This window comes from Vigna unguiculata, chromosome 10 (assembly GCF_037176805.1).
Source record: "Vigna unguiculata cultivar grain cowpea cultivar isolate G323 ecotype 2 chromosome 10, ASM3717680v1, whole genome shotgun sequence".
Taxonomy (NCBI): domain Eukaryota; kingdom Viridiplantae; phylum Streptophyta; class Magnoliopsida; order Fabales; family Fabaceae; genus Vigna; species Vigna unguiculata.
Window position 1 is genome coordinate 50,485,149 of NC_140801.1, and position 27,828 is coordinate 50,512,976.

The 27,828-nt window shown below is 30.2% G+C and overlaps 3 protein-coding genes across 5 annotated transcripts; 1 reads left to right on the forward strand and 2 right to left on the reverse strand.

The window, feature by feature from the left end:
* Positions 1-885: 885 nt before the first annotated feature.
* On the reverse strand, positions 886-3,453 carry LOC114167075 (large ribosomal subunit protein mL43-like). 2 transcript variants are annotated; one of them, XM_028052005.2, is made up of 4 exons: positions 3,301-3,453; positions 2,706-2,791; positions 1,857-1,963; positions 886-1,362 (listed from the first exon to the last, which is right to left on the reverse strand). In XM_028052005.2, exons 2-4 carry the CDS (start codon positions 2,783-2,785, stop codon positions 1,190-1,192), a joined length of 360 nt encoding a protein of 119 aa, XP_027907806.1. In that variant the 5' UTR covers positions 2,786-2,791; positions 3,301-3,453; the 3' UTR covers positions 886-1,189. The 2 variants fall into 2 exon arrangements, with proteins under 2 accessions (XP_027907806.1, XP_027907807.1); XM_028052006.2 differs by lacking the exon at positions 3,301-3,453 and having other exon boundaries at positions 2,706-2,810.
* An 8,327-nt stretch (positions 3,454-11,780) lies between these two features.
* Positions 11,781-22,064, forward strand: LOC114166052 (phosphoinositide phosphatase SAC2-like). Of its 2 annotated transcripts, none has more exons than XM_028050705.2 (16): positions 11,781-12,534; positions 14,819-15,023; positions 15,132-15,297; positions 15,972-16,197; positions 16,635-16,711; positions 16,791-16,978; positions 17,063-17,160; positions 17,273-17,406; positions 17,488-17,619; positions 18,009-18,378; positions 18,947-19,068; positions 19,217-19,330; positions 19,870-20,046; positions 20,468-20,620; positions 20,989-21,073; positions 21,549-22,064. In XM_028050705.2, the coding sequence occupies exons 1-16, from the start codon at positions 12,424-12,426 to the stop codon at positions 21,651-21,653; spliced, it is 2,463 nt and encodes an 820-aa protein (XP_027906506.1). In that variant the 5' UTR covers positions 11,781-12,423; the 3' UTR covers positions 21,654-22,064. The 2 variants fall into 2 exon arrangements, with proteins under 2 accessions (XP_027906506.1, XP_027906507.1); XM_028050706.2 differs by having other exon boundaries at positions 17,491-17,619.
* A 3,800-nt stretch (positions 22,065-25,864) lies between these two features.
* On the reverse strand, positions 25,865-27,734 carry LOC114167133 (small ribosomal subunit protein uS2). Its single transcript, XM_028052098.2, has 5 exons — positions 27,508-27,734; positions 27,150-27,412; positions 26,737-26,934; positions 26,395-26,617; positions 25,865-26,168 (listed from the first exon to the last, which is right to left on the reverse strand). Exons 1-5 carry the CDS (start codon positions 27,656-27,658, stop codon positions 26,074-26,076), a joined length of 930 nt encoding a protein of 309 aa, XP_027907899.1. The 5' UTR covers positions 27,659-27,734; the 3' UTR covers positions 25,865-26,073.
* Positions 27,735-27,828: the final 94 nt, after the last annotated feature.

Here is a 27,828-nt window from a genome sequence, read left to right on the forward strand (position 1 = left end):
AATAACAAAAATCTACCTCAGCAACCACAAACGACGTTTAGCCAAACTTAACGGAAAGGACAAACTTGAGACTTTTAAAATAAAAAGGAAACGAATTTGAGATTTTAAAAAATACGAGTACCAATTTGAGATTTTGACTCCAAAATGGGACCAAAGACATAATTAAACCAAAATATTATTATGTTATTTTAAGAAAATCACAAGAACGAAAAGAGATATAACTTCAATTTTTACATTATCATTAATTTAATTATGTAAACATTTCTAAAAAAACAATCAATTTATAACGTAAAACTTTGTTTGATCTTATGCATCTAAATTTGAATGAAGAAAAAAATAGTAGTAAACAATGGAATGGTCCTTCTTTTTCTATTAAGTTTATTTCTTGTTTAGAGAAATGAAACCCGGAGACATTTGTTCCGTTTACTTCATCTATCTTCATACAAGATTTTAAAGGGAACTTAGAAACACTTGGACAAACAAGTTTTTATTTGTTCTTGCACTAATTTCGGGAATTTGACGCCAAATAACATTATAACTTAAATCATTTTTCCAACAAAAAAAAAAATCTAAATATAAATTATTTCACTTCAAACACACGTGCTGCATATACGATTGCTAGGTCCAAAAGTAAGCTTCGTTTTGGTTGGGACTTGGGGAAATAAGTTATTCACTTTGTAGAATCACTTTTCAATTAAAGACTGTATATTCTTTCAACTTCAACTAAAATTCATTTTACAAAATTAACATGATTCAAAATCAAATTTCCAAGCACTTTACAAACGCTCTTAAAATACAAGAATAAGCTACTAGAAGATTTATTTATTTACCACTTATTTTTATACTTCCTCACTGCTGCTAACGTGAAAATCTTGAATCCAAAAGTGGTCCTTTTAAAAAGTAAACATTTCTTCATTTGGCCTAATACCCGATTGCAACATTCCCTCTACTAAAACATAGCAGAGCTTTATAGGGAACAGAAAAACATAAAAACACTTTCTATCTCGTTAGCCTCAGCACGGTGAAGCAAACAACATAACCACAAAAAAGGTATATGAACTATTGACTAGAAATGGCGCCAGATAAGATAAGAACTTACTCTCACCAGTTCACAAACTGATTAAATCACCGGAAGAGAAGGAAAATCTTGTCAAATACACCAAGGGTAACTTTCTCATATACCTGGACCTTAACATTTCATAGCAGTTGTCCACGTACCTTGCACACTAGGGTGTTTGGTTACATGTCTTGTCCTCAATTTCACTACCTTTCTGCCCAATGCGTTCCTTAGTCTAGATGCATGCAAAAATATGTCTTCTGGATCCATATTCTTCACACATATCACTCGCTGGTTTTTGTTCTCTGCATTTCATTAAAGAATCATCAATCACAACAACAGCATTTTCCAACCAGGTGGAGTAGGCTACATGGATCAACAGCACCATTAGATCCTACTAAATCATAGCAAATGATAAACCATTTAATCTAAACTCTTCTAAATGTTGCCCCTATAGTCTTTTGTTGGATTTCCTCTATCTCTAAATATTGAACTACCTTCCATCTAATCCAATTTCATTATTCCCATATGCCAAACTACATAAGGCAAGACTATAACATCTTTTCCATAATAGGTGCTACTCCAAATCTTTGCTCTACTACATATTTTATCCCATCTTGTATTGTGTACCACTCATCCAGTGTAACAATCTCATCTTTACAAATTTGAGCATAATTTTCTTATTGCCTTCATACCGCCCCAATATTCAATATCCCGTACAACATTGCACGGAGAGTTGTCAATGAAACTAAGAAAAGGAAATTAGTTACACAGTTACAGGTGAGCACAACAAACTTACTGTAAAAACCCTTCAGATGAGGATGCTGGCCACGGATGAGCTCAGTGACCACCTCTAATTGAGGATTCTTCTCCTTAAACACTGGCAACTGAGACTCCATAAATGCCCTATTCAAATATTTAAAACTGTATTGAGAGTCCACTATTCAAAGTAGTAAACAAACGTGACAATTATAGTCGTTCTATCCAATAAATTTTCAGTAATAGTGCAAAGAAGATAAGAGGGAGAAGTATGGTTATCAAGAAGTAGAATAGATGTTTAACTTTTTTCTAATTTCATTGTTAAAAGGCTGTTATTGGCATGAAGTCAGAATCACAGCCAATATGGCAAACAAGCGAAAACGAGCTGTTAATTGTAATTCATAAAATTCTCCCTTGCAACACCGAATGTTGATGCCAAATATAAAGTTCAGTTATTCAGTTATCATGTAGGGTTTTATACTCAAACAAGCAGAATAAAGGAATGCAAACACTTAAATTTTACTGGCAATTAAACATCAAAGAACGAAGATAAAGTTACGACATCTATTTCAAAGAGCACAAGCCTGATTTGAAAATCGTTAATATTATCATATATTTAGATGCAAGTTATGCAAGCCAGTAAAAAAATTCAGTTGTCAAGTCCTGAAAGGAATTTCAAATATTCATCTAGTAACAAAAAATCACATATCATTCGTGAACCATTCGACTCCATCCCTTCAAAACACACAAACATTATCTAAGAGGTTAAATGCAACATTACAAATATAGGCAGAAATCCAGTAATTCACTGTTGCCAAGAACATAAATATGAATATGAGCATAAGACACGATAGAATTGAAGATATGAAAAAATTGTACTCGTTCGTACCTTATACCTCTGCTACTTCCTCCCCAGTCGCAGTAACTAACAATCAGCTTGTGAAGTTGCCAAACCCCTCGCAAAGCCATATGAACCTAAAAAGGGGAGGACAAAAAGACTTCTGAGAAATATGATGTGACTGAGTGGAGCAATGAAACACGAATCGTGCCTCTCGATTTGCCAATTACTGAAACAAAAACTACACACGGAGAAATAGCAATCTGCAGGGAGTGCAGGTGTATGACAAGGAAATGAACGCAAATTAGCTGCAATTTTACAAACCTGGGAATTAGAAAAATAAATAGCAAGAACAAATATGTGTAGTAGAATGAACTGCACTACAGTGGATCAATGTTTAAACCCAACGCGCGCGCGGGCGCACACACACCGCATAGTTAAAATTCCAAAATTGACTACACAATTGAACAAGTCCATAAAACATGCAGCAAAGAATTAGGAAAAATCAGCATTCAGAAACTGATTTTCACAAGAGCACTGTAATATTCTTCCCAAATATTAACCGAGTTCAACAAAGAGTTCAATTCCATAGATGCACCCCTTAAATCAAATAATAATCAAATCGCGCGAATGCAGATTCACTGACCTAAGCACGACAGACTTCAGAAGTAGCACCAAATTCTTGCGAGCTCTGTTCCCTTTCTCTGCTTCACCAATGTCACAAGGGTTTGTCTTCACGTTCCTCAGCTCCAAAACGCTGCCGTCTAGAGGTTTTTTTCCTTGACTGAAATGTTTTTCCTTTAACTTTCACAATTTCATCCATTACCTTAATAAGTAAACCAATTGTATCCATGTAATATTCTAGAAAGGAAAAAAAAAAACAATTTAAATGTATGTATGTGTAAGAAATTTAGTTTTGGTTATTATATTTTTAAATTAATAAGCTAATCCTCAAACTTTGTTAAAAATATCTCAGTTTGATCAAATTTTGAATTTTCCAAAAGTAAAAAGTTATTATTAAATATTAAATTTAAGTATGAATATAAATTAGTTTATTGTGAAAATTTAACTTCTAAGTATAATTACGATGAAAAAGAAATAAGTTTTTAGTATAATTCTTGTGAAAAATTAAATTGCAAGTATATTAGTTCTATATTTATTAATTCTAATTCTAATTTGTTTTATTTAATAAAAGAAAAAAATATAGTTGTCGTTCTATAAATATGAAACAATTTAAATAACACTAATGTATTTTAAAATTAAATAGACGAAGATCTAAATTAAGAAAAAATAAAATACTAAATTAAACTTTGAAAAGGAACAAAACATATTTTTCAAAGTATTATTTTGTGTTTCTTGTAAATAAATGTAGTGTGTAATTAAGTAATATCGGAAATTTTTAACTTTTATATAAAAATAAGATGGTTATAAATCAAGATTTATGTTGACTACAAATAATATCAAAATATAATATATGTGAGAATATATATAAAGTGAGAGTAAATATTCTTCTAATGATAAAAACAAGTTAAACTTAATTCATGTAATATACATAAATTCACAATCTTAATATAATAATAAAAGCTCTTTAGTATAGTTAAATTAGAGATAAATTCCATTAAGCAACACATTTTAAAATATAAGGAAATTTACATCAATTTTCAAAACATGAACATCTAAGCACAAAAAACATATACTAGCCAGAACAAGTAATGATGCTAGATCAAAAAAAAAATTCATTATTTTTATATTGAGATTTTTCTGTTCATGAAATCACCAAAAGAATAAAATAATAGTTTTGTTTATAACTTATAAGAAACACTCCACAATGAGATGAGTAAAAGCAACGTGGATCACATTGCACAAGTCCCTTTCCCCATCTCTCTATAGATTTATTTTGTTTCTCATCTTCAATCATAGATCTAATAATCAGGACCACACATTTATGGAGGGGGCATTTTATGTAATCACTGCTCTTAAATTTGACGGAAAACAAAAATTAATACACTCCACCATAAATGAATATAGAAGCCTGTTCAACTATAAAATTCAGATAAATTTGAACCTAACAGAACAAAGAAAATTTGAAGGAAGTCCCAAAATAAGAGAACGAAAGTTTTTCTTCTCAATTGTTTAAATACTACTAAACATTCAAGTCACTTGCATACGAGTCCGATTTATATAAAGAATTCACATTATATTTAATTACAAATTTTAATATAATAAACTTATATGTCATCTTAGTTACGAGGTATTAAATTCTTTTAATTTTACCTAATATGAACTAGACTCATGTTCCAATCGGAAATTTCCAATGCTTCACTGCGAAAACTTACAAAACTTTAACCTTATATTTGAATGTGTAATTTTAAATTGAAATATATGATATTTGAATTATTTGTAGTTGAATTTTATTTATTTATTAAATCGTTTATTTACATCGAGTAATTGAAATATTTTAGATTTATTTTTTGTTTGAATAAAGTAATTTAATTTCAATTTTAAGAAAAACTCAATTTTTGTTGAACCTGATTTGATATTGTTTGATCTTGATTCTGGATGACTCGTCTTAACTTTTAGTTGGGATCAATTCATGAAGATTTAACTTGGACCGACTAGGCTCAATTTTTGGCACGGATTGACTCGCTCAACTTCGGTCTGAGCTAACTTGGTTCAACCTTCAATCTAGGTTAACTTGAATTGACCTTTGGACCGGGTTGACTTGTTTCGACCTTCGGCTCAAATCGACTAAACTCGACCTCGATCCAAATGGACTCGGTTTGACTTTAGCTCGATCAGACTTGGCTCAACTTTGACCTGAACCAACTTGGCTTGACTTCAGCTCGGACCGACTCTGCTCGATCATTGGTAAGTGACGACTCAACTCGACCTTCGATTTAGACCAACTCGATCTGACTTTCGACACGTGATGGCTCAACTCAACCTTCGACCTGGGTCGGTACAACTTGACTTTAGTCCAAACCGACTCAACTCGACCTTCATTATGGACCTGAACCGAAGATATAACCGAATTAATCCAGATTCGGCTCGATCATCGTTTTCTGTCGACTTGACTCGACATTCGTTCTAGGCCAATTCAACTTAACCATCTACCCATGTTGACTTGGCTCGACCTTTGTCCTAAACTAACTCAGCTCGACCTTCATCATGGATTGACTTGGATCAATCATCGCGTTTAGAGTGATAGTGGAATGAAAAAAAATGAAATTTCATTTTTTTAGTGAATTTCAAATTTATTTTTTGAAATACTTTCTTGAAATTTCTCAATTTCATTTTTAAATTTCTTTTTTATCAAACAAGTATTTTATTTTATTTTATTTTAATATTTTAAAGAAATAAATTATTTTATTAGATTGTATAGTTTAAACACAAACACGGCCTAATAGTATAACAGCAATAATCCAGAAACAACTGCTGAATAATGCTTACCCACTTTTGTTAAATATTGAATATAAGAGGTTGCTAAACAGTTTTCTATGGAACCTTACAAAACAAAACAGGATAAAGGTTATATACAAAGTTAAAAACTGTTCACTATAGCAACTCTGTTTGTGGTTATTTATATGAGACCACTTACTTTGATGCAGTGGTTGGATTTGCTTCAACAAATTAAGATTTCAAATTATTACAAAATCTGTAAAGGTGACAAGTTAAAATGCCAATTAAGAAGGGAAAATAAAAAAAATAATAACAAATGATTAATAATATCATAACAAGCTTCTTTTTATGACACTTTAAATAGAAATATACTGTGTCTGTCTTTATTTAATGTACTGTAACACCTTAAAAATTAAACTATCAATTACAACACAAACTCATTAAAAGATCTGTACACAAATTTTATCAATATAAAATAGACATAAATATATGGTACAAAACGAAATAAAATAAAAATAATTATTTGTACTTATATATATATATATATATATATATATATATATATATATATATATATATATAATATGGTTAACCTAATCTATGAGTGTCATAGTTTCATATTGCAAGTCCATTCCATAGTTTTGAATAGAAATCCAAATACACACCCTTAAGTCTAAAATAGAAATAAAGGAGTTTTTCTAATTGATTCGATAAACATTGATTTGCAAGCTCTTTTGTTATACCATAAAATTGGGCAAATGTTCTACTAATAATTTAAAACAAGAAAGGGAATAATGAATTATGGACTGAGTATTCCAACCTGATGCAGCAAATTTCTTGAAAAACACAAAGTACTAATTTGTTGGTATAGATAGCAAGTGCATAGCTAGGGTTTTGGCTATTTGTGAATAGGGATAAGATGCAAAAGCAACTTCAATTTGTTGGTATCCATATTAAGTATAGTAAAGACATGACTTTGAATTTATGGCAACCCAAATGATACATAATTGTAGGGTTTGATGCATGGTAGTTGAAAAGTATGTATGTGGTGATGGATGAATGATGAGGTTGAATTGAATCCTCTTTTGTTTCTTTTGAATAGTACTAATTCCTAATAATTGAATTCATAATATTACTCTTCACTCTCATCATCTCAAATTCTTCAAGAATAATGCATCATCCACTACTCCTCCATTATTATCATGTGAAAAGAATCAATAAAAAGCTTTGTTTTGACATGTTACTCCTTTTTTTTTCATTTGTCTCTCCAACTTCTCAATTATTGTCTCTGTGTTGCAGTGTATTTCTTGAATTAGGGTCATTTCAAACGTGACGAAGTCCTCTGAAGTTGAAGATGCCATATACTATTCAAAGTGTTCACCACCTGTTTGATACAGTGTCTCAAAGAATAAAACTTTATCTACTTTTCTAAATGCACGCTACAAGTTAACAATAAACAAAAAACATGCATACCTCATCCAAATCAATCCATTGAGAATAAACAGTTTTCACAAACATTGGGCACACACAGTTTTCTCTCTCCTTTTACCTTCCAAATTAGACATCATCTAAATTTTTAAACACACCAAATTTTAATGTTAATTTGTTTTTTTTTTTCAGATGAATTTCTTATTTTCTTATTTGAAAGATAAGAATTGGTGATACAATATTGGTATCAGGTATGCATGATAAAAATAATTAAGAAAGTAGGTCCCACGCGCTTGTGGCGAGCGGAAAAGGTAGGATAGGAAGGAGAGAAGACACGTGGTACTGATTTTCAGGTGAAGAGAAGTTAACATCACGTGGTTTAAGATGAGATGTCTATGTAGTGCCACGTCATAACGCCAGCTGTCGATAGCTATTGAAAGATGTGGCCACGTTTATTAAGAGGCCACTTCAACCCAAGAGACTTCTATTTTACTTTTCTCCAATACAAAATAAATAATAATTTTTTCTTTATAAATATAACTAATTTTTGTGATTTATAAAAGAGTTTACATCATAAATAGTAGTTATTATAATGAAAAGTTACTACTGTTCTTATTGTATAAATATAATATAATATATATTTTTAGCTTTTTTTAAATTAATAGTTATTGTTTTTAATTTTAAATATATTTTAAAAAAAAACTGACATACTGTGCATAAGTATGCTTGGGTTTCCACCGGACACTAATTGTATTAATCATACGTTGTTGATATGTTTTATCTCTTGAAAAATTTAAATGGAAAAATCTCAATTTTATTGTTAATATTTTTATTTGTTGAATTAAGAAAATGTATCAGTCTTTTTTTATTATTTATTCAGTTATTATTATTTTTATTTTATTTTAATCAAACTGTGCAGACAACAACTGAACAAAGAAAAATAAAACACATTTAACAAACTTTGTTCATTATAAAATATAGGAGTTTTAATTAGTATAATTAATTGTTGAACTATAGACGAAGTGAAGTTCATGATAAATCTATTTATTACGAAAGTTTAACAGGCTAATAAACTAGTGACCAATCAGAATTATTGCGTGAAATAATAGAATATTTATCTTAACGCTGTTCTTTCGTAACTCTGATCTTTCGAACCTTTTCCAAGTCAAACCTTCTTAGAAAAGCAGCGACAATCAAAACAAATCATTTCATATTCACCAGTGAAAACAATAGTTCAATATTTTTTAATAAAAAATAGTTATTTTCAAATATTATAATTAAACTATATTTTAAAAACTAGTTATTATTACATAAATATATGTAAAGGAGGTATACTTTTAAAAAATCATATAATTTTTTAATTATATATATAATATCATATGTAACAAAATACTATTTTAATATATTTTGCATTAAAAAAATTCAATTATTAAGAAAATAGTTAATGAATTCAGTAGTTTGAATAAAACTTTTTAACTAAACAAACTTAAAACTAAAAGTTTGAAATAAATGTTGACAATGACAACAGAAACCAATTCAAAATAATTTAACAATTACCTAAAAATTTCATTATTAAGCAATTCAAAATAATTTCACAATTACAATTAATATTAATAGCCTCCCATGGGTTATTTGAATTTGGCAGCAATTTATATGTGGCCCTTCCACAAGCAAAACGTGCACAAATAAAAAATGATTTGAAATAAATAAAAAATAAAATTTTGACAGTATTTATTACACAAAATTAATGTATAGAACGTTAGAGCAATAAAAACCGTATCCTAATTATTATAATCATCATTACTGTTATTACCAGCATAAATACATGATTGTAATATTTTTTAAAAAATCTATAAATTATTTAAAATTTTAAAACAATAATTAAAACAAAAAAATATAGTTATAAATTAAATAATTTTTTTATTAAATAAAAATATTATAATTAATATTATGAATAATTATTTAAATTAAAAAATTAGTAATTAATAGAATAAAATTGAAAAAATAAAATAAAAAGTATATTCCTCATTATATATAATTATAAAAAACTAATATTAATTAATTAATATATAATTTCTAAATTTTATAATTGAAATAATTAATTAATTTCTAAATTTTATATATAATTTTTAATATTATCATTTTTTCACAATTATCTAATAAAAGTTTATTCATGACTTTTTCATTTTATTTTATCTCTTCATATACTGTTGAATGTACGAACACAAAGTATTTTGTACCGTATAATAAAAAAAATAAAAATAGTTAACTGAGAAGAAAATTAAAAGTGAACATTAATATTGGACCAAGTGACACCAAAGATGCTGAAAAATTTCAACATGCATTAAAAGAAAAACTAAAATTAAAAATAAAATAAGTTATTAAAAATTAAGAAAAGTAACGTGGAAGTAGCTAATATGAAAAGAAACATACTGGCACATCTCATACTAAAAAATATAGTAAAATACAGAATTAAATTGATAAAAAAAACGTAGTATATATTTTATATAATTAAGATTTTATTATAGAATAATCATTAATCTTCTAATACTCTTTCTATTAAACATTAGGTAAAATATTTAAAATTTATATTCTTAAATAAAACTCATATCTTTAATTTAAAAATAATTATTTTTTTAGGAAATTCAGATAACATATTAAATTAACATGATTTTTATCATGTTTTAAATGTCACATTATATAATAAAAAAAATTTAACAATTCTTATCACCATGATTATTTCAAATATTTAATTTAATAGACTTATGAGAGATTTTCTTATAAGAATGTTGAAAAGATAGATCTTATATTAAGAAAGTGAAAGAAGACGTGGTGGAGAAGAAAAGAAGAATGTGCAAAAATATTATAAACCATAAATTATTGGTATTTGAAGCCATCTATTAGTATATTCTTTCTCTGCGTGGAATCAACTCAATATTTTTCTTTAAAAATTAGTATTCTTATTATATCAATCGTTGAAGTAAATGCATTGTTTATTTACAATCATAATCATAGTGGATGATTTAAATAATACTCATGCCCCTCTTCTATTTTATTTATTTATTTAAAGATGCTATCATTAGAGAAATTGTGAAAGATTCAACATACTAATTTTATATACTCACCAATGAAATGTTATAATTTAATAAGTGTTACTTCATAAATTTGTCAGATATATTTAAAAAAATAGTTATTGATTATAATCTTTTAAAATTGGTCAGGTAACATTTGAAAATATTACTGAATAATAGCTGATATTTTACTAATATGAAAATTTTATTTTACAATTTGGATGAATTTTCTGGGATATTATGGATATGTTTAATTTGAGATATTTTTTTTTCTTGAAGTAATAAACTAAATGTTTTTCATACTATAAGTTTAACCAAATCACTAAGTAACAAAAACGGGACCAATTATGAAATAAATATATGTTATTTATAGGTCACGTGTTGAACCATTCATAAAGTTTGGAAAAAAATGTACCCACATAATTTTTCACATTTTATTTTACTTTTTATTAAATAACTTTGATTTAATATAAGTGAAATAATGTTTTTGACATTTATTTTTGTGTTTAACTATATGATATATAGTCATTTACAACAATATAATAATAGTAATATTGGTTTTTCAAATCAATAGTTATGATTTGTTTTTAAAAATTTGTTTGGAATACTTTGTAATCTTATTACAAATTTAACAGACTAATTAAACATTAAAAATTTAAAAACTGATAATAAAAGAAGAATATTAAGTGATAAAAATAGCAGTATGTATAATTAAGTCTTTAAATTTTAATATGCTTGTTTAACGGGTTTTAGTTTGAATATTATGTTTGAATATTGTAGAAACGAATAAATAGTAAGTTTTCTTAATAGAATAAACATAAAATATTTTAATTTATCTGAAAGTTTGTTTTAATATTATATAAATTAGTTTAAACTTTTTTCTTTAACTGAAGTTTTTAACAAACTTTGAAAATAATTATTCAAATACAGTAATTATTTCAGTTAAATAAACCTCTTCTCACTATCAATAAAAATAATACTTTATAATTAATGTCACTTGAAAAAAAAATCATTTATATTAAATAACATGGTATTTTATTAGAAGATATGTTCTGTTACCCAGCTAATTAATCTTAATTAATATGATTCAAAATTTATTTTGGTATAAGAAATGGGAAGAGAAGGTTCAAAGAAAAAAATAAATAAAAATTGAGAAAGACATCACACAATTCACATACATAGAAGCTGACAAAATTTTTGGAACACAGGTAGAGAGAGAAAATGCGCACACGCAAACCAGAGAAAACACCAATTTTGTGTCTTTTAAAATTGTTTTACTGCTTTGCATTTCTCATTATGATTTTCATTCATTCATTCATTTTGTTTTTCTTTTTCTTTTTATTTTTTTTGTGTGGATGCAGTGGCTTTCTTCTCCTCTCTGCTTCCTTCCCTGACAATCTCATTTTCACTTCCTTTTCATCTGAGACCCAAAAGCTGCTCCTGCTTCTTCTCCATTCCCCAAAACCATCCAATCTCTTAGATTTATAAAAAAAGCTGCTTTTTTCCTCCTTTCCCCTTGGTTTCTCATTTAATTCAATTGAACCTCTATTTTTAATTTTAATTTTTTTTGTCCCTTTTGAATTTTGGTGCCATTGTCTTTGTTAAGGGAATTTTATATCTGCCATTTGATGTAAAGTTTTGAGATTTGTATTGTAGTTCTTGTGGGGTGTGTGTATCAGGGAACTTGTGTTTGATGTAAAGTTTGTGACCTTTTTGGGGGGTTTTGTTGTGCTTTTTGTGTGTGTGTGGAAGAGCGAAGAGCTTCTGTTTGATCAAACAGAAGCTCTTTGTTGGTGATTTTTTTCGAATTTTCTGCTGGTGATCTCATTGGAAACCCGAGCTTTTTGAGGCTCGGGATCTGAATTGTGAAGATGGATTCAAATTCAACAAAGGAGAAGGTGCAGACCAACGACGCTGTTGCAGATGGAGCCGACCTTAAGTCTTGTTATATGCAGAAGTTCAGGCTCTATGAGACTCGCTCGGTAAATATTTCTAATATTTCTTCTTCTCTCATCAATGATTTGTTGTCATCGATGATTTGTGCATTACAGATACATTATTTTTTGACCATGATCTAGATATGAATTTCTTTCCCCTTCAGCATGTTTATTTTTTCTTTTATTGATTTATGATTTAAGATGTTGTTTTGTTTGGGTTTGATTTTGAATTTCTTTCTTTCTTTCCCTTGTCGAATTCATGTTTATGTGCACAAATTCAGTGATGAAGTATAATGTTTTTGCATTGGGAAAAGGAACCAAAGTCATGTGGAAAGTTTGGTTTTCTATATGAGGAGATTTCCATTTGGGATTTGGATACATGTCCCTGTGAGATTGGTTTTATGAAGTGTTGTCTTGTCTAGATTCTTGTGGATTTCGTTTGATTCACCATAATGCATTGATGAGTCGTCCCTGACTTTAATCATTCAAAGCAGGTATTTGTAACTTTCATTTGTTTTCGTCATGATGCTTGTGAGGGTAAATAAATGTAAGTATTTAATGATTTGCAGAACAACTGTTCGTGGACTTCTATAACCCCACTGTTTTCTGATTGGATTTATTGTCTGACCATGTTTACACTGCCTTTTGTTTATTCCCCCAAATATTTTTGGTTTACTTGTGTGTAATGGATTATTAAACACCTAAGCACACTAATTTCATTGGATCTTACTGCAAAATCGTGTGATATCTACTGATTGAGTGTTTAACAAGCATTCATTGGGAAACTAGGGTTATTTTTTTTTTTATTTTCTTTCATCAATTTTATGCATCTGGTCGGATCTGGAATATAGTTTGGTTTCAGTTTTTTATTTTGTAATTCTAAATTGCCGAAGTTTTTATCAAAAGGTAGCCACTTCATTCCTGTTCTTCTCTTACTACCCTCTATCCCAAAAAAAAAAATTGATGTGAAATATATGCAGAAACTTTGATGAAAAGGGTTATAAAGGTAAGAAAAGGAACCTTAATTATTGAACTAAACTGCTACATTCTTATTCAGGAAAATGAGACTGACCTTGAAGGAAAAAAAGTGGTAAAGTTATCCATGTTAATCTTCTCATAAATGTGTCCATTTATCTCTTACTTTCACATCGTTTATGTTTTCCATCTCAAGCCATTGCTTGTCCATTTTGTCCTGGTCTCCTCTGTAATGCAAAATTAAGTAGCCTTCTAAATATATCCAGAAATTTTGATGGAAATGGGGCAAAGGAAAAAAAGTTAACTAAAATCATTTGATTAAAGTGTTACATTCTTATTCAGGAAAGGAGACCTAAAAAGGAAAAAAAATGTGATATTTATTCCTTAAATTTCACTTCTTGTTTCTTATAGATCTGTCACCTTCATTTGCCTCCACTCACATATTTTTTATTTTTCTGTCTAAAGCCACTGCTGGTATGTTCTTGTCTTATTCCCCTCAATCTGGAAAAAATCGAGTAGCCTTGTTCAGAAGCTTCGATTAAAAAGGAGCAAAAGTAAAAAATGTAGAATCAAAACAATATAATTAAAGTATTTTAGTGGGAAAAGAGACGTAAATGAGAAAAGTTGATAGAGTTAGAGTCTGAATTTTGGTTGACGTAATTACATGATCTTCTCACTCATGTCATCATCATTTGTCACATGCTTTTACATCATTGTGTTTCCTGTCTCTTGGTCAATGTTTAGGGTAGGATCATTCTCTCATACTATCACCTTCCTTTTTGTTTGAAATGGTAATATAATGACGTTGATTGTTGTTCTCTGCTCTGGATAGAATGTTGTTTTCGTTTTCTACTTTGGATTTATTATGTTGTAACTATGAGAGAATGACACCTGTTGAAGTTGTTAGGATTTACAGAAAGCATCGTGTCTGGTTCAAGCAATGAATTGTTCATTTCATATACATTCCATGCGCAACATGTAATATGTATGCAATTGTTTAAACCTAGCAAGCTCAATGTGGCATTGTCACAATGTCTGGAAACTGGATAGTGCTTAAAACCTGCCCTCTTAATCTGGACTTAGTAAAACCATTTCTCATTTGACATTTAGGTTCATAGTGACACCATCTCTTGACACTTGTATGGATTAAATGACTATTATGCTGTTTTTTGTTATGTTAGAAAATAAAACTACTTTCAATAGTTTTAGAAATAAGTTTGCCATTAAATTTAGTTTTTTTCTTTATTAGTGTTACACAGAATGCTTGTGGAGGTGTTCTCTTCCTTTATTAATATTTTGTCTATGAATTACTATAAAGCACTATTATTGTGGCTTACAATTTTTCTACGCTCAGAAATTTTACATGATCGGAAGAGACAAACACAGAACATTTTGGAGGGTCTTAAAGATTGACAGATTGGAGCCATCTGAATTGAACATCGTTGAAGATTCAACAATATACTCAGAAATTGAGTGCTGTGACCTTCTGAGGCGGGTACATGAAGGAAACAAGTCTACAGGAGGGCTTAAATTTGTAACAACTTGCTATGGAATCATTGGTATTTTTCTATTTCTGTATAAGATCTCAATTGTTATTGTTATCCTAGTCTTGTTCCCCACATTTTTCATCAGAATAAATATAGGGTTTTTTTTTTTCATTTGATTAGGATTTATCAAATTTCTCGAGCCATATTACATGCTGCTTATAACGAAGCGAAGGAAGATCGGCACAATCTGTGGTCACAATATATATGCTATCACAAAAAGCGAAATGGTTCCAATTCCACATTCTACCGTGCGATCCAAAATGGCTTATTCTAAGGATGAGAACAGGTCTTTAGTCAATTTTGCATGTAATTGTAATGTGTCTATGGCAATTTTAAAGAGAAATGTAGAGAGTAGCGTTGAGAAGTATACTTTGTCCATTGTACTTAGATGTTATGAATTACAATTTTTTATTTTGAGTTCATTTCACTGTGCTGTTAAAACATTCTGTTAGAGCATAGTTGTGTTGAAATTATACATTTTGGAGTGTTTATGTGTACTGTATATGTTGATTGCCTCTCTTCAGTCTGTATCCACAATGTGGGCTTCTTCAGAGCAACCTTCTCATCTTTCTGTGGTACACTTTAATCGTCTCTTAGTTGTGAAATAGAATCACTAATGCTTCTTCAAGATTTTGGAGTCATGTAATATGTATATTGTTTAGTGTATACCTCCTTTGTAGTTGTTTTATTGTTCTACCTTTATTGTCAGTTCATTTCGTGCAAATGTACAGGCGCAATCTTCATTGCTGTTATGATGTAAATGTAACTTTTTTGATTGAGAGAAGGTATTGCCAGGGTTTCAAGTTCAACTGGGAGATCACTTTATTTTAAATTTTTTGATACGTTTGGTTAGAGTTATTGGTTTCATAAGTTGATTATAGTCAATTTCTTTCACTTTTATTTATTTATGTAAAAACCATCTTATTAATGGGCTTTGCTCTTTCTTCTGTGGTGATTTAGATACAAGAAGCTTCTATGCAGTGTGGATCTTGCGAAGGACTTCTTTTTCAGCTACTCCTACAATGTTATGTTTAGTCTTCAACGCAACTTATCTGATCATAATACTACAGGGCAATCCGTATATGAAACCCTTTTTGTTTGGAATGAGTTCTTGACTCGTGGAATCAGGAATAATCTCCAGAATACTTCATGGACTGTAGCCTTAGTACATGGCTTTTTTAAACAGGTATATTTGAAATTTTTTTTATTGACTAACTAACAGATATTTTTTGAAGATAACCACTGTAGTTAATAGTATTGCTAGTGAGTCGTGAATGTCTTTACCTGTTTCTCAGCCTGATATCTGATTTGAGTATCTAACACCTATTTTTCGGTGGAGTGAAACTAATCTTATTTGTTTGCATTTCCTTTAATAGAGTTCATGCTGCATTTATTAAACCATAAATCATTAGTTTTTTAGTTGTAGTACGTTGGGAAATTCATTCCTCAAGTCCAGGTTTGATTAAATTTACCTTAGGAAGTTTTTCTAACATCTTATTGCTGGCTAACTTTTAATGGTTACTCTTTTATTGGCTTCTAGATTCATCTTAGTAGTGCCAGAAAAAATACTAGTATTGCGTATTCCCAGAAAGTTATCTTGTTGACAAGTGTTATGGTATGTAGGTCAAACTTTCCATATCTGACAGTGAGTTCAACTTGACTATCATTGCTAGGCGCTCAAGGCATTATGCTGGGACCAGGTTTATATATTTTTTAGGCTTTTCTCATGTTTGTTAAGATTAAAATTGCATTCTATTTCTTATCAATGCACTTGTGCAGATATTTGAAACGAGGAGTTAATGAAAAGGGTAGAGTAGCTAATGATGTTGAGACAGAGCAGATAGTCTTTACAGAAGCTCGTGATGGACACCCTATGCAAATCAGTTCTGTGGTGCAGAACAGGGGTTCAATCCCTCTCTTCTGGTCTCAGGAAGCCTCTAGATTGAATATAAAACCAGACATTATATGTATGATATGGAAGCAACTTTCCTCTGTTACTCATTTTGATTTGAAATTTATGCTGATTGCTCATTTTCTTTACTTTTCTTTAGTATCAAGAAAGGACTCTACTTTTGAGGCAACTAGACTTCATTTTGATAACCTTGTCAAAAGATATGGAAAGCCAATTATTATTCTGAACTTAATAAAGGTAGGCATTTCCATATATGTAACTGAACCGTTAAGCAAGTTTGTTTTCTTTTTCATTTCTCTAAACCAAAAGATTTTCTACCTTATATATTCTTTTGTCTTCTCTGTTTAAGACACGTGAGAAGAGGCCTCGAGAAACTATTCTGCGAGCCGAGTTTGCAAATGCTGTTAGGTATATTAATAAAAGTTTGAGAGGGGAAGATCGCTTGAGGTTCCTTCATTGGGATCTGCATCGGCATTCAAGATGGTAACTTACTCTTCCTTTTTTCTGTCCATCTAGTTCAGGTTTATTCATGGGGTGTTATTTTATTAAATCAATCACCTTTAGCAGCAAAGCTACTAATGTGTTGGGACAGCTGGCAAAAGTGGCTGCATACGCGCTGAAGCTGACTGGCATCTTCTACTCTCCAGTGACACCAAATATAAGGCTAGATGGATTATCCCAATATTCCTACTCTGAGTAAGTTTGGTACAGTTTACTTTTGTACCGAGTAGGCAAGTTGACATATCATTTGATTACTCTGCAATTGTTTTTGTCTCGATGTTATTGTTAGTAATTTTATTTTTCATGTAATAACTCCCTCAAAAAGCTTGTGCTATTAGGTGAAGATTTTTGTATTTATTTAATTAATATCTTAAATAAAATGCCCTTTGTGAATGAGGTTTCGGGGCTTGAAGCACAGACAATGCACATGTTGATCCTACCATGTGCTGAAACCTTTTGGTCCTGAAAGATTTGAAACTTTGTTGTGGACCAAGTCTTCCAACATAAGTTATTAGGTAAAAATTCATGAATGGTTGTTTTTATTAATATCATTTATTGATGATTTCTTTTTGTAACATATGCAGGAATAACAATGTCATCATTGATCACAGTATCACAGAAGAAGCCAGCATAAATAAGAATGATGTTGATACCGAAACAGAAGTTAGCAATTGTTATTATAGGGATGATGAGAACAAAGATTACAATGACAAACCCCTGATGCTTCAATCCGGGGTGTTAAGGACTAACTGCATAGACTGTTTAGATCGTACCAATGTTGCTCAATATGCTTATGGACTGGCTGCACTTGGACGTCAGCTTCAAGTTTTAGGATTTACTGAATCCCCAAATATTGATCTTGATAACCCTTTGGCCGAGGAATTAATGGAAGTCTATGAGTCCATGGGCGACACATTAGCCTTTCAATATGGAGGTTCTGCAGCACACAACAAGGTAGTCTCTCTAGTTTAGGAGTTTGGACTTAATACCAGATCAGAAATTCTGCATGACTGCGTCTTAAGCATAACATGGAATCTATACGCAAGTTAATCTAATGCTGAAAGCTTGTTGCTTTTATTAGGTTGTCTCCAGTGAAAATATGCCTCTTTTGCCAGACATGTATTTGGTTCACAACTTTCTGGAATAGTGTTTTATTTGTTGTTGGTTTAGTTAATTGTATGAACGCAGTTATTACTATTACACAATTCTTGGTTAAATAGGCTCCCTATTTTTTTAAAACTCAACTGAGATCAGGAGTATTTTATAAACTTGGCAAAACCCTAATCTAGATTCTGATTTAAAGTTGTTTAAAGGACCTAAAGATTTATTTTTCTGAAATAGCTCAAATACCCATTGATATTTAACATTAATTATTAATTTACTATAGAGGCATTCACAATTTTCCCAAAGTTTTGAAGGGGAGATCTAAATTTGCCTCTTGTTATCTTTTCCTTGCATGGAAATTTTTTCTGATTAGTGATTACCGCTCACTCCTTTATTTTGTCAATGGTGTGCTATTTAGATATTTTCTGAAAGAAGAGGTCAATGGAAGGCAGCAACACAGTCCCAGGAATTTATTCGAACCCTACAGCGTTATTACAACAACACATATTTAGATGGTGATAAACAAAAAGCAATTAACTTGTAAGTTAAATAAGCCCATTTGTTTAATTGTTTTTGTGAATAATTGTTTCCATATGTAATATGATTTAAAGTAAACACAAACAGTTTTTATAAGTGGATTGTATTAGAATGATATAGCTTTTGTTGTTTTCGATATTGTTTGGGTCAGATTCTTGGGGCATTTTCAGCCGCAACAGGGAAAACCAGCACTGTGGGAGCTTGATTCGGATCAGTATTATGCTGTCAAGAGACATGGCCTTTATTTAACAGATGGCAGCGTTAGGTAACTAATGGATTATTGAGTTGCACTAGTTTTTGTCCTTTTCATTTAATGAAGCGTTGATTTTTAAATTTTCAAGAATTTAATTCGCAAATATGAACTTCTGATATTTTGTCAAACTTCAGTTATTGGTCAAGCATATAGATAGATATTGATGATTTGAGTGAGAGAATACCTTTTCAAATCAGTGAGTAGTTTGAGTAGTATTGATACTGGGTACTGAAAGCCTTTTTCTTATATGTAAGTAATTGCTTCTTTTCCTCAGTTTTCTGCTTGGAAAACCGAGTTGCTACTAAAATTGCTCAATACTTTTTTATAAGGTCTTGTTCATGAAGTTCAGATGGTGTTTGCTTTGACTTAAGATCAATGTAATAGAAATATTATATAGGCAAAGCGTAATATCAAATTTACTCTTGTCTTTTGAGGATGAAAGCAAATTAGTACTAGTTGTTTGTTCCTTGTGGATTTTATTAAATGATATTTTCTTTAATTAAGTATTTCTTTGCTAGAAGATTGACATGGCTTTTCCTTTATATTGGCAGGTCAACTATTACGAGATCTCTATCAGATGGTAACATTCTTGGTGAAAGTGATGCTTCCATTAGGAACTTGAATGATGATACAGATTGTCAGAAATCATCTGAAAATCCTGATAAGCGTTTCCTTTCGGGGTCTACGCCGGATATCTTTACTTGTGGAAGTGATATTTGTCATTGCAGGTATGCTAAGTTGACACTTTACTTGCTAAATTTAGACATGTAATGTAACTTATCTGAAAGGCCAGCTGAAAATTTGACAATAACAGCCTCAGAGTTAGGCAGAACTGGGTTTCTTATTTGAATTGCATTCACACTACTCAATTATATGATAGGCTATCTAGACTCGTAGGAGGAACCATGCTATCAATTGGTAAATGCTCTTGTTTATAAATATTTCCTTAAGTATTTCACGCAAACCTCACTACTGTCTGGATTTTTTTATTATATTTTAACTGTGAGGGGAAATGAAAGATTGTTGTGCAGCCCCAGGAACCTTAGTAACCTGGTCCTTTTATGTGTACTATGCTCCATAGTTTGAGCTGATATGATTTACTAAATAAATCCAAATTTTTTGACTGTTTTGTTTTTTCAAATCATACAGGCAGATACATGGAGGAATGGTCAAGGGAAAACATTGTGAGAGTGGTCATATTTGTTACGATGAACATGGAGATGCATGTGACTGCTCCAATTTCCTTGATGTGGACTGGCTTTCTTCTTCTGGAAATTCTTGTGAAGAGGAATTACTTGAAAGGTAGTTCTAAACCTTTGATTAGTAATCAAATACCCTTGCCATCATTAATTCGCACATCGATTTCAAACTATGGTCTTTCTTCACCATTGCATTATCCTTTCCTTGAATCTTTGATCAAAGTGGAGAGACACTTGTGCCACTAGGTGTCGCCCATGGACTCCTTTGATTCACCTCAATGGATTTATCTTTTTCTTTTCAATACTTGTTTTACTGAAGGTTTCTAGATTATGGTATATTTGAATATAAACAGTGGAGAAATTTAAGTAATATCAATATTTTGGAGTAAAAACCCAGTTCTTGAGCTCTGGATTAGTCTGCAATTTTGAAGGTTTTGTTGTTAACAAATGCCAATGTTGTTGGTGTTACAGATCAACCAGCATCTCCTCGGAGAATATCGCAAATGAACTAGTAACCACTGAGACATCTGCTAGTGAATCTGGATCCAGCCTTAAGGTCAGTGTATGATAGTTTACAGAGCCATTACAGAATAACATATCACTTCCTCTGAGGACGAAATATGATTCACTAACAGTTTTCTAAGAAGAAACAAAGGAAGATAACTTCCAAATCCTTAAGCAACAATAGGGCCTTTCTGTAATTCTTGTATGCCCTATAAACTCTTCTGAATATCACATTTGCTTCTGAACTTGTGTTTAGAACTTAGAATATCAACTTGACAATGCAAATACATTAGCATGATATTTACAAGTTTTGAGAATCATCTACCATCTTCAACACTAAAAATTCTCAGAATCAAACTGTAAAAGTACATTCATTTTCCTACCATATCCAATCACACATTGTCATGTAAAATCCAAGACAACACATGTGGATGTTGGTGTTGAAGACATTTTTCAATGATGTTTAGTACATTGTTGTGTTGCATGCAGCCAAGTGGTGGCTAAAATCTGCATTGAATGTGTTTCAGGGAAGGCAGAGTGGAGAAGAACTGAAAGAAGTGAACAAAGAAGATAGGAAGTACAGTGAAAGGTTTGAACGTTGGGTAAATGAAGGAGATATGCATTTTGTTTGAGAGAAAATAGTGGTCTTAACTTTTATGATCCCATCCGAAGGATTTGGGGGCTTCTGATTCTGACTTGGTGTACATAAATAAAATAAAAAATGGTAAGAATATGATCCAAAAGCAGAGAAATAGCAGTGGCAGCAGGTGACAGGCTGAGTTTTGTTCAAAGGGGCAACAACATTTGAGTTACTCATTATAGTTTTCCTTCAATAGCATCCATTTGGGAGGTAATGGTAGATGTTAATAGGTAATTCATTTTTCTTCCTCCCAAAACTTACCGCAATATCATCATCATCATCATCATCTACAACCCTGTGTACATAATTTAAAGTGAAAAACCAAAAAAATGCATAGCTGCTTCTGAGTTTATTACAACTGTTCAATAAATCATATGCAGACAAAATTTTTGGTTCCCTGGGATATTTGAGGTTCTTTTGTTTCCTTTGGCTTTGAACAGATGTATGTTATGAGAGGCTGGAAAGAGAGGAAATAACTTTTCTATATATAAAGTTTTCTTTAAATAAAAATTAAGCTGGTTAAGCTTTTTTAAGTATCAGTCATTTTTTTTCTTCTAAGGAAAAGTTTGCTCTTCGTAAGTGAAGAAAATAAAATGAAAATATTGATAAATTATCATAAATCTTACGTAAAAAGTAGTACTTGATTATAGTTTTACCATATATTATACTTTTTACTTTTACTTTGGTTAAATAATCACTTAAAAAAAATTAAAACATTGTGCCAGACTTATCATGATTTTTTTTTTTTTAATTATTATGAACTTGCCATAAATTAACAATATTGGAGATTGATGTAGTTAACGTGTCATGAACAAAAATATTTTATTTCTCTATTCTTTCCGATATTATTCTTACCTTTACATTCAATAAATTGTTTTTCTTCAAAAATACATATATTTTCTTAGACTCAAATGATTTAGTTTTAATATATTACTTTTGATATTATAGTCATAGTTTGAGCAAAAAATATTACTATATTTAGTAAAATAAAAGTATGTTTGTTCATTATGTTATAAATATATGATCAATTTTTTTATGAATAAAATGATAAAATACATATAATTTTTTATGTAAAATAAAATTAAAGTTATACATAATTGTCTTTTAAATGATTTTTTGTAAAATAATAATATAAAAATTAGTGTTTATGGATTAAAAAGGCACGCATGTTAATTATATTTAATCATTCTTATTTACATAAAAAAAAAACATACAGTACTCGGATTACATATTTTCTTAAATAATATTTTTTTTTGTATTTAGTAGTGGACAATTGTGATGAATAGTAACGACTAATTAAAGTACAAAGGATTAAATAAAAAAGAATTTATAGTTAATTAAAACTTTAAATCTTTTAAACCATCTAAGATAATTAAAGTACAAAGGATTAAATAAAAGAAATGAAATAAAAATTACAGTCAATCAAAACTTTAAACCATTAATTAAATAATTTTGATAAAAATGCAATATATCTTCTGTTGTTTTAATTCTATTGATAAATATATTATATATTTTAATTATTTTATTGAATAAATTTATATTAAGCCGATGTGTAAACTTTCATTCTCATACTTTCATAAAATATTTCTCTTCTAATTTTTTCACATTTATATTCTATCAAACTTTAACAAATTTAATCACAAAAAAAATAATCATGTATAGTAATAGTCTTTATCTTGATACCTATACTTCGATCTAAAATACTTTAAGTAACGAAATTTAATATGAATTTCTATATTTTGTTTTATCTATTCAATCATAACTCATAAAGGATGTTTGTTGTTACACTTCTATGTCCAAACAATTTATGAGAGATTAAGATAAATCATAAATTTGATGCGATTTGGGTAATTCAACCCTTAGAACATTTTTCTTTTGATCATTCAGCCTTCTTCAACAAAGTAAACTTATATAATTTTTCAATTTGTAAAAGTTAACTCAAATCCAAAATTATAAAACCTTTTTTTTCTTTTCTTCTAAGACTGTAGGAACATTGTTTCTTAACTGGAAATAGAAAATGATAAATTTACAAAAATATCACCATAATTTTGAAAAAATAATAAAACTTATTAACCAACTTTTTTAATAAGTATATAAACTTATTAAAAATATCTTAAATTTGAAGATGATTTAAACGAGCTAGGTGTTTATTGCGTGTTATAGTTAAAATGTAAAAATTTGTAAGTAAGTAAAAAATTGTTAAAATATTGTTCTTCCAGCAAGAAGATCTAAAAAGGGTATTTTAACATATTTATTCACATTCAATTTTAAATTTTTTATTTTATCAACTCTCATTTTCACTTCTAAATCCCACCAAAATCTTATTTATCTAAATAGTTAGCAGGGATCGAAGCCACAAACTCTTCCTTTTTAACTTAACCAACCATATGGGTCATAAATAAATTATTCAATTATTTGTATAGTGAATTTTTTTTTTCTCAATAATTTGACACAATTTATGAAATTTTTGCTTAATTATTTTCTTTATAAATGTAAAATTTATTTATTTAAAATAGGATTAATTATAAAATTCATTATTTTGAAACGATAGATTTAATTGTTAACCATCTTTATATTTGTAGGAAGAAATTAATGAAAATATTTTGCTTGTTAAGGAAATTAAAGAGCAGATCTTTGGATCTTCGATTTTTATTTTGATCCACTAATAATGCATGATATGCAACATTTTTTATTTTGATTCTTTTATTTTAATGAATAAATTTAGTGTGTAGTTTTGCAACCTTTGTCCCTTTAGGTTTTCAACATTAAGAGGGAACTGTATTTATTTCCAAAGCTTGTCTGTATTTTTTTTTTTTTGAAAAGAAAGCAGCTAAACTATATTAATGGGATTGTAACATCCAAACAGTTTTCTCTTGACTCTTAATCTTTCACAACATTTATGATGTACTACAAAAATTATGGCATGATCATTATTAAAAAGTGAAGTAGATATTATAACCAAGTAGGAAGGATTAAATAAAATAATTATAGCTAATAAAATATTTCCAAAACTATAATTCAATTTAAAATACTTATCGAGATTTAATATGATTTTTGTTTATCTCTTCTTTTATAATTTCAATCATAACTCAGGAGGACATTTGTTGTTACACTTTCATGTCGCAAACAATTTATGAGGTACAAAAATAAATGATAAATTTGATTCAATTTGAGTATGTTTTCACCCTTAGAACATTTTTCTTTTCATTTATATCGTTCGGTCTTCTTTTTTAAATAAACTTGTATAATTTTTCAATTTGTAAAAACTAACTAACTCAAATCCAAAAGCATAAAAAATAGTAAATTTACAATGTCTCTTATAAGTGCAAATAGTAGAAGATAAATCTAAAAAATGCTACAATAATAAGTATACATTAATAAAAAATATCTTTATCTTAAATTTGAAGATTCTTTAAACGAGTTAGACAAATAGAGGTTAATATATATTTGAGAGATATATACAAAATTACGATACTATAACAAATAAAGGTTAACATATATTTGAGAGATACCTACGTAACCATTCCATACAAAAATTTAAAAAGTCAGAAACATTTTCAATCTTTAATCCAATTCATTCCATTAATGTTTCCTTTCCTCCTTAAATTTAACAAACAAGTTCTATCATATTAAGCCTCACATTACCATAAACTTACTTTTTTACTAGAACTTGTAAACTAAAAGGATACTTAGATCAAATTTAATCTAGTAAACCAACCAAATTCAAATATAAAATGTTAATGATTTTTAAATTTGAAAGACTAAAACATGTACCGAAAAATTAACTCATTAGAAAAAGTTGAGGTAGACTAAAATTGGTTATATTAGCAATTTTAACATCAGACATTTCACCTTGCAAATCTTCCAGGACGTAGTTAACATCTATTTATGCTAATTGATCTTGACATGTTTATATACAATACTGCTTTAAGGGATATTATATTCAATATCAATACACATTCAACATATCTATGTTATATGTCGAAAAACAAAAACGTAGAATTAAAATCGAAGGAATACGATAAAAAAATGGCAATTCCCAGAGAAGGTTCTGTAAAATTATGATAAATTAATCATAGGCATTCGATAGAAAAAAAAGGCAATTCCCAGAGAAGGTTCAATAAAATTAAAGAAAAAAATGCATCATCTCGTTTCCACACCCACGAAATATTCGAAATACTGAATAAATAGTAAATAGAGAAGTTGCAAAAAAACATATTACCTAACATTCAAGAACCATGTTTTCAACAGTAAAATAAAATCTTACCGAATATACGATGTTAATAATAATATTTCAGACACTCAAACCAAAAAACATGTTCCTTTGCTAAAAAAGACTGATCCATATTTTACTTCGAAAGAGTAAACTAAATTGGAAGACAGGGCAAAATCATGGCATCAAAAACAACAATTTAATCCCATCCAGTTGGTTGGACAGATTCAACTCCGGTAGGTGGAAGAGGTATTTGTTGTGGCGGTGGAACAGCCTCGCCCCAATCTCCTGCGACTGCAATTATTAAACAGAAAATGAATGCATTGTTCCAGACATCACAAATGTAGAAGCAATTTGCAACATGTTACAAATTAAAGAGAAAAGACAACTAAAACGAAAACTAAAAAGCAATGAACAGTCAACATTAAAGATGACAATATACATAATACAACAGAATAAGAAAAATAACTCAGCTTTGTCAATTGTTTGAAAAATGAGAAAATTAAAATTAATGTCGTACCAGGAGCTTCTGCAGAGGGTGGCGCTCCCCAGTTGACACCAGGAACAGCTGGAATAGGTTGTGGAACTGCATCTGTCCACGATTGATCAATCGTACCGGGCCACTGGCCATCAGCAGCAATAGCACCAGGATTATAGTCAGTGATGGCATAATCACCGGCAGGAGCTTCTTCTTCCTCTTGTTGTTTAGCCTCCTCTGGTTCTCTATAGAAGAACAAGTCCACCTGCATCAAACAAAAAATTAAAACAAGAAACTCCTTCAATTAATCTGGCTATCTCCAAAATTAACACAATAGTTTCATTAAAAACGCCAATATGTAAACACAAGCAAGAAAATACTTACCATAACATCCCATTTGAGGCCAGGACGAATGGTACCCCTCATTTGCAACACCATTCTGGCAAGAAGCCAAAAGAGACATCCAATGCTGTGTTTTCCCTTGTTGTTGGCAGGAATTCCGATGTCCACATACCTCATGGGCGAGTCAGTGTCACAGAAAGCAATGGTGGGAATGTTTCCAAGAGCAGCTTCCTTAATGGGCTGCAAACAAACCCATACATATTAAAATCACAAAGCAGGTATCACTCAGGCAACACTCAGGTAAAGAAACACACAAAGCAAAACTAGATTCAATTGAAGTCAACAATGGCCATTCTATTCCATTCGAGGAGGAAAATTAGATTAACTACCAAATCAAATGAAGCTAAAGTGAGACATGTATATTTCACATATAACTGTTTAAGTTGAACATGAACCTGATGATCAGTTCTTGGATCCGTAAGGATAAGGAGGCGAGGCTCGCTGAAAGAGGTTTGGAGCTGATTGGTAAAGGTTCCGGGAGTGTGTCTTCCAGCAATGGCATGAGCACCTGTGTACTGAGCAAATTTGAGAACCGCCCTCTGACCGTAAGGCCTAGCAGATTGCACAATGATATCCTGAGGGTTCTCAATTGCAACAATAACCCTAGCAGCAAGCTGAAGCTTCTCCCATGTCTTACCAAGGTTGATAATGTAAATACCTAATACCAAATTCACACCACATGTCAAATCCATATTCTCGTATTGTATCTATTGCAGATTCAAAATTTGTATTGTGCAAAAAAATGTTAGTTACCATCGTTGCGGCGCTTGAAGATGTAACGTTCCATTTGGAAGTCACAGTTCTTCGTGCCGAGGTGAACGTCGGCAGCCAACATCATCTGGATGTCGGCTTCCTTTTGGGATAGCTGGCGCGGCGGGGCGGCGGCGTTGGGTGCGGCGGCCATGGTTGCTTTTGTGCCTCGAAAACAATCTCCAAAACCCTAGTTTCAGTGTGAGTGCTGCGAAAGACTTCAGGGTGAACCTGCTTCAGTTTCTAATATACAGAAGAGAAAACCCTAGGTTTCACCCATGGGCTTTTAATGGATAAATCAACCAGCAGGCCCAATTAAAAATT

What these genes read in the sequence shown, in the direction of transcription:
- LOC114167075 (XM_028052005.2), bottom strand. Translation starts at nt 2,785, where the DNA reads ATGGCTTTGCGAGGGGTTTGGCAACTTCACAAGCTGATTGTTAGTTAC. An exon ending in GGAAGTAGCAGAGGTATAAG is followed by an intron (nt 1,964 to 2,705) that starts GTACGAACGAGT and finishes ATATTTGAATAG; the next exon opens with GGCATTTATGGAGTCTCAGT. An exon ending in TCATCTGAAGGGTTTTTACA is followed by an intron (nt 1,363 to 1,856) that starts GTAAGTTTGTTG and finishes AATGAAATGCAG; the next exon opens with AGAACAAAAACCAGCGAGTG.
- LOC114166052 (XM_028050705.2), top strand. Translation starts at nt 12,424, where the DNA reads ATGGATTCAAATTCAACAAAGGAGAAGGTGCAGACCAACGACGCTGTT. An exon ending in AACTTGCTATGGAATCATTG is followed by an intron (nt 15,024 to 15,131) that starts GTATTTTTCTAT and finishes TCATTTGATTAG; the next exon opens with GATTTATCAAATTTCTCGAG. An exon ending in TTATTCTGAACTTAATAAAG is followed by an intron (nt 17,161 to 17,272) that starts GTAGGCATTTCC and finishes TCTCTGTTTAAG; the next exon opens with ACACGTGAGAAGAGGCCTCG.
- LOC114167133 (XM_028052098.2), bottom strand. Translation starts at nt 27,658, where the DNA reads ATGGCCGCCGCACCCAACGCCGCCGCCCCGCCGCGCCAGCTATCCCAA. An exon ending in ATCCAAGAACTGATCATCAG is followed by an intron (nt 26,935 to 27,149) that starts GTTCATGTTCAA and finishes GTTTGTTTGCAG; the next exon opens with CCCATTAAGGAAGCTGCTCT. An exon ending in GCCTCAAATGGGATGTTATG is followed by an intron (nt 26,618 to 26,736) that starts GTAAGTATTTTC and finishes TGTTTGATGCAG; the next exon opens with GTGGACTTGTTCTTCTATAG.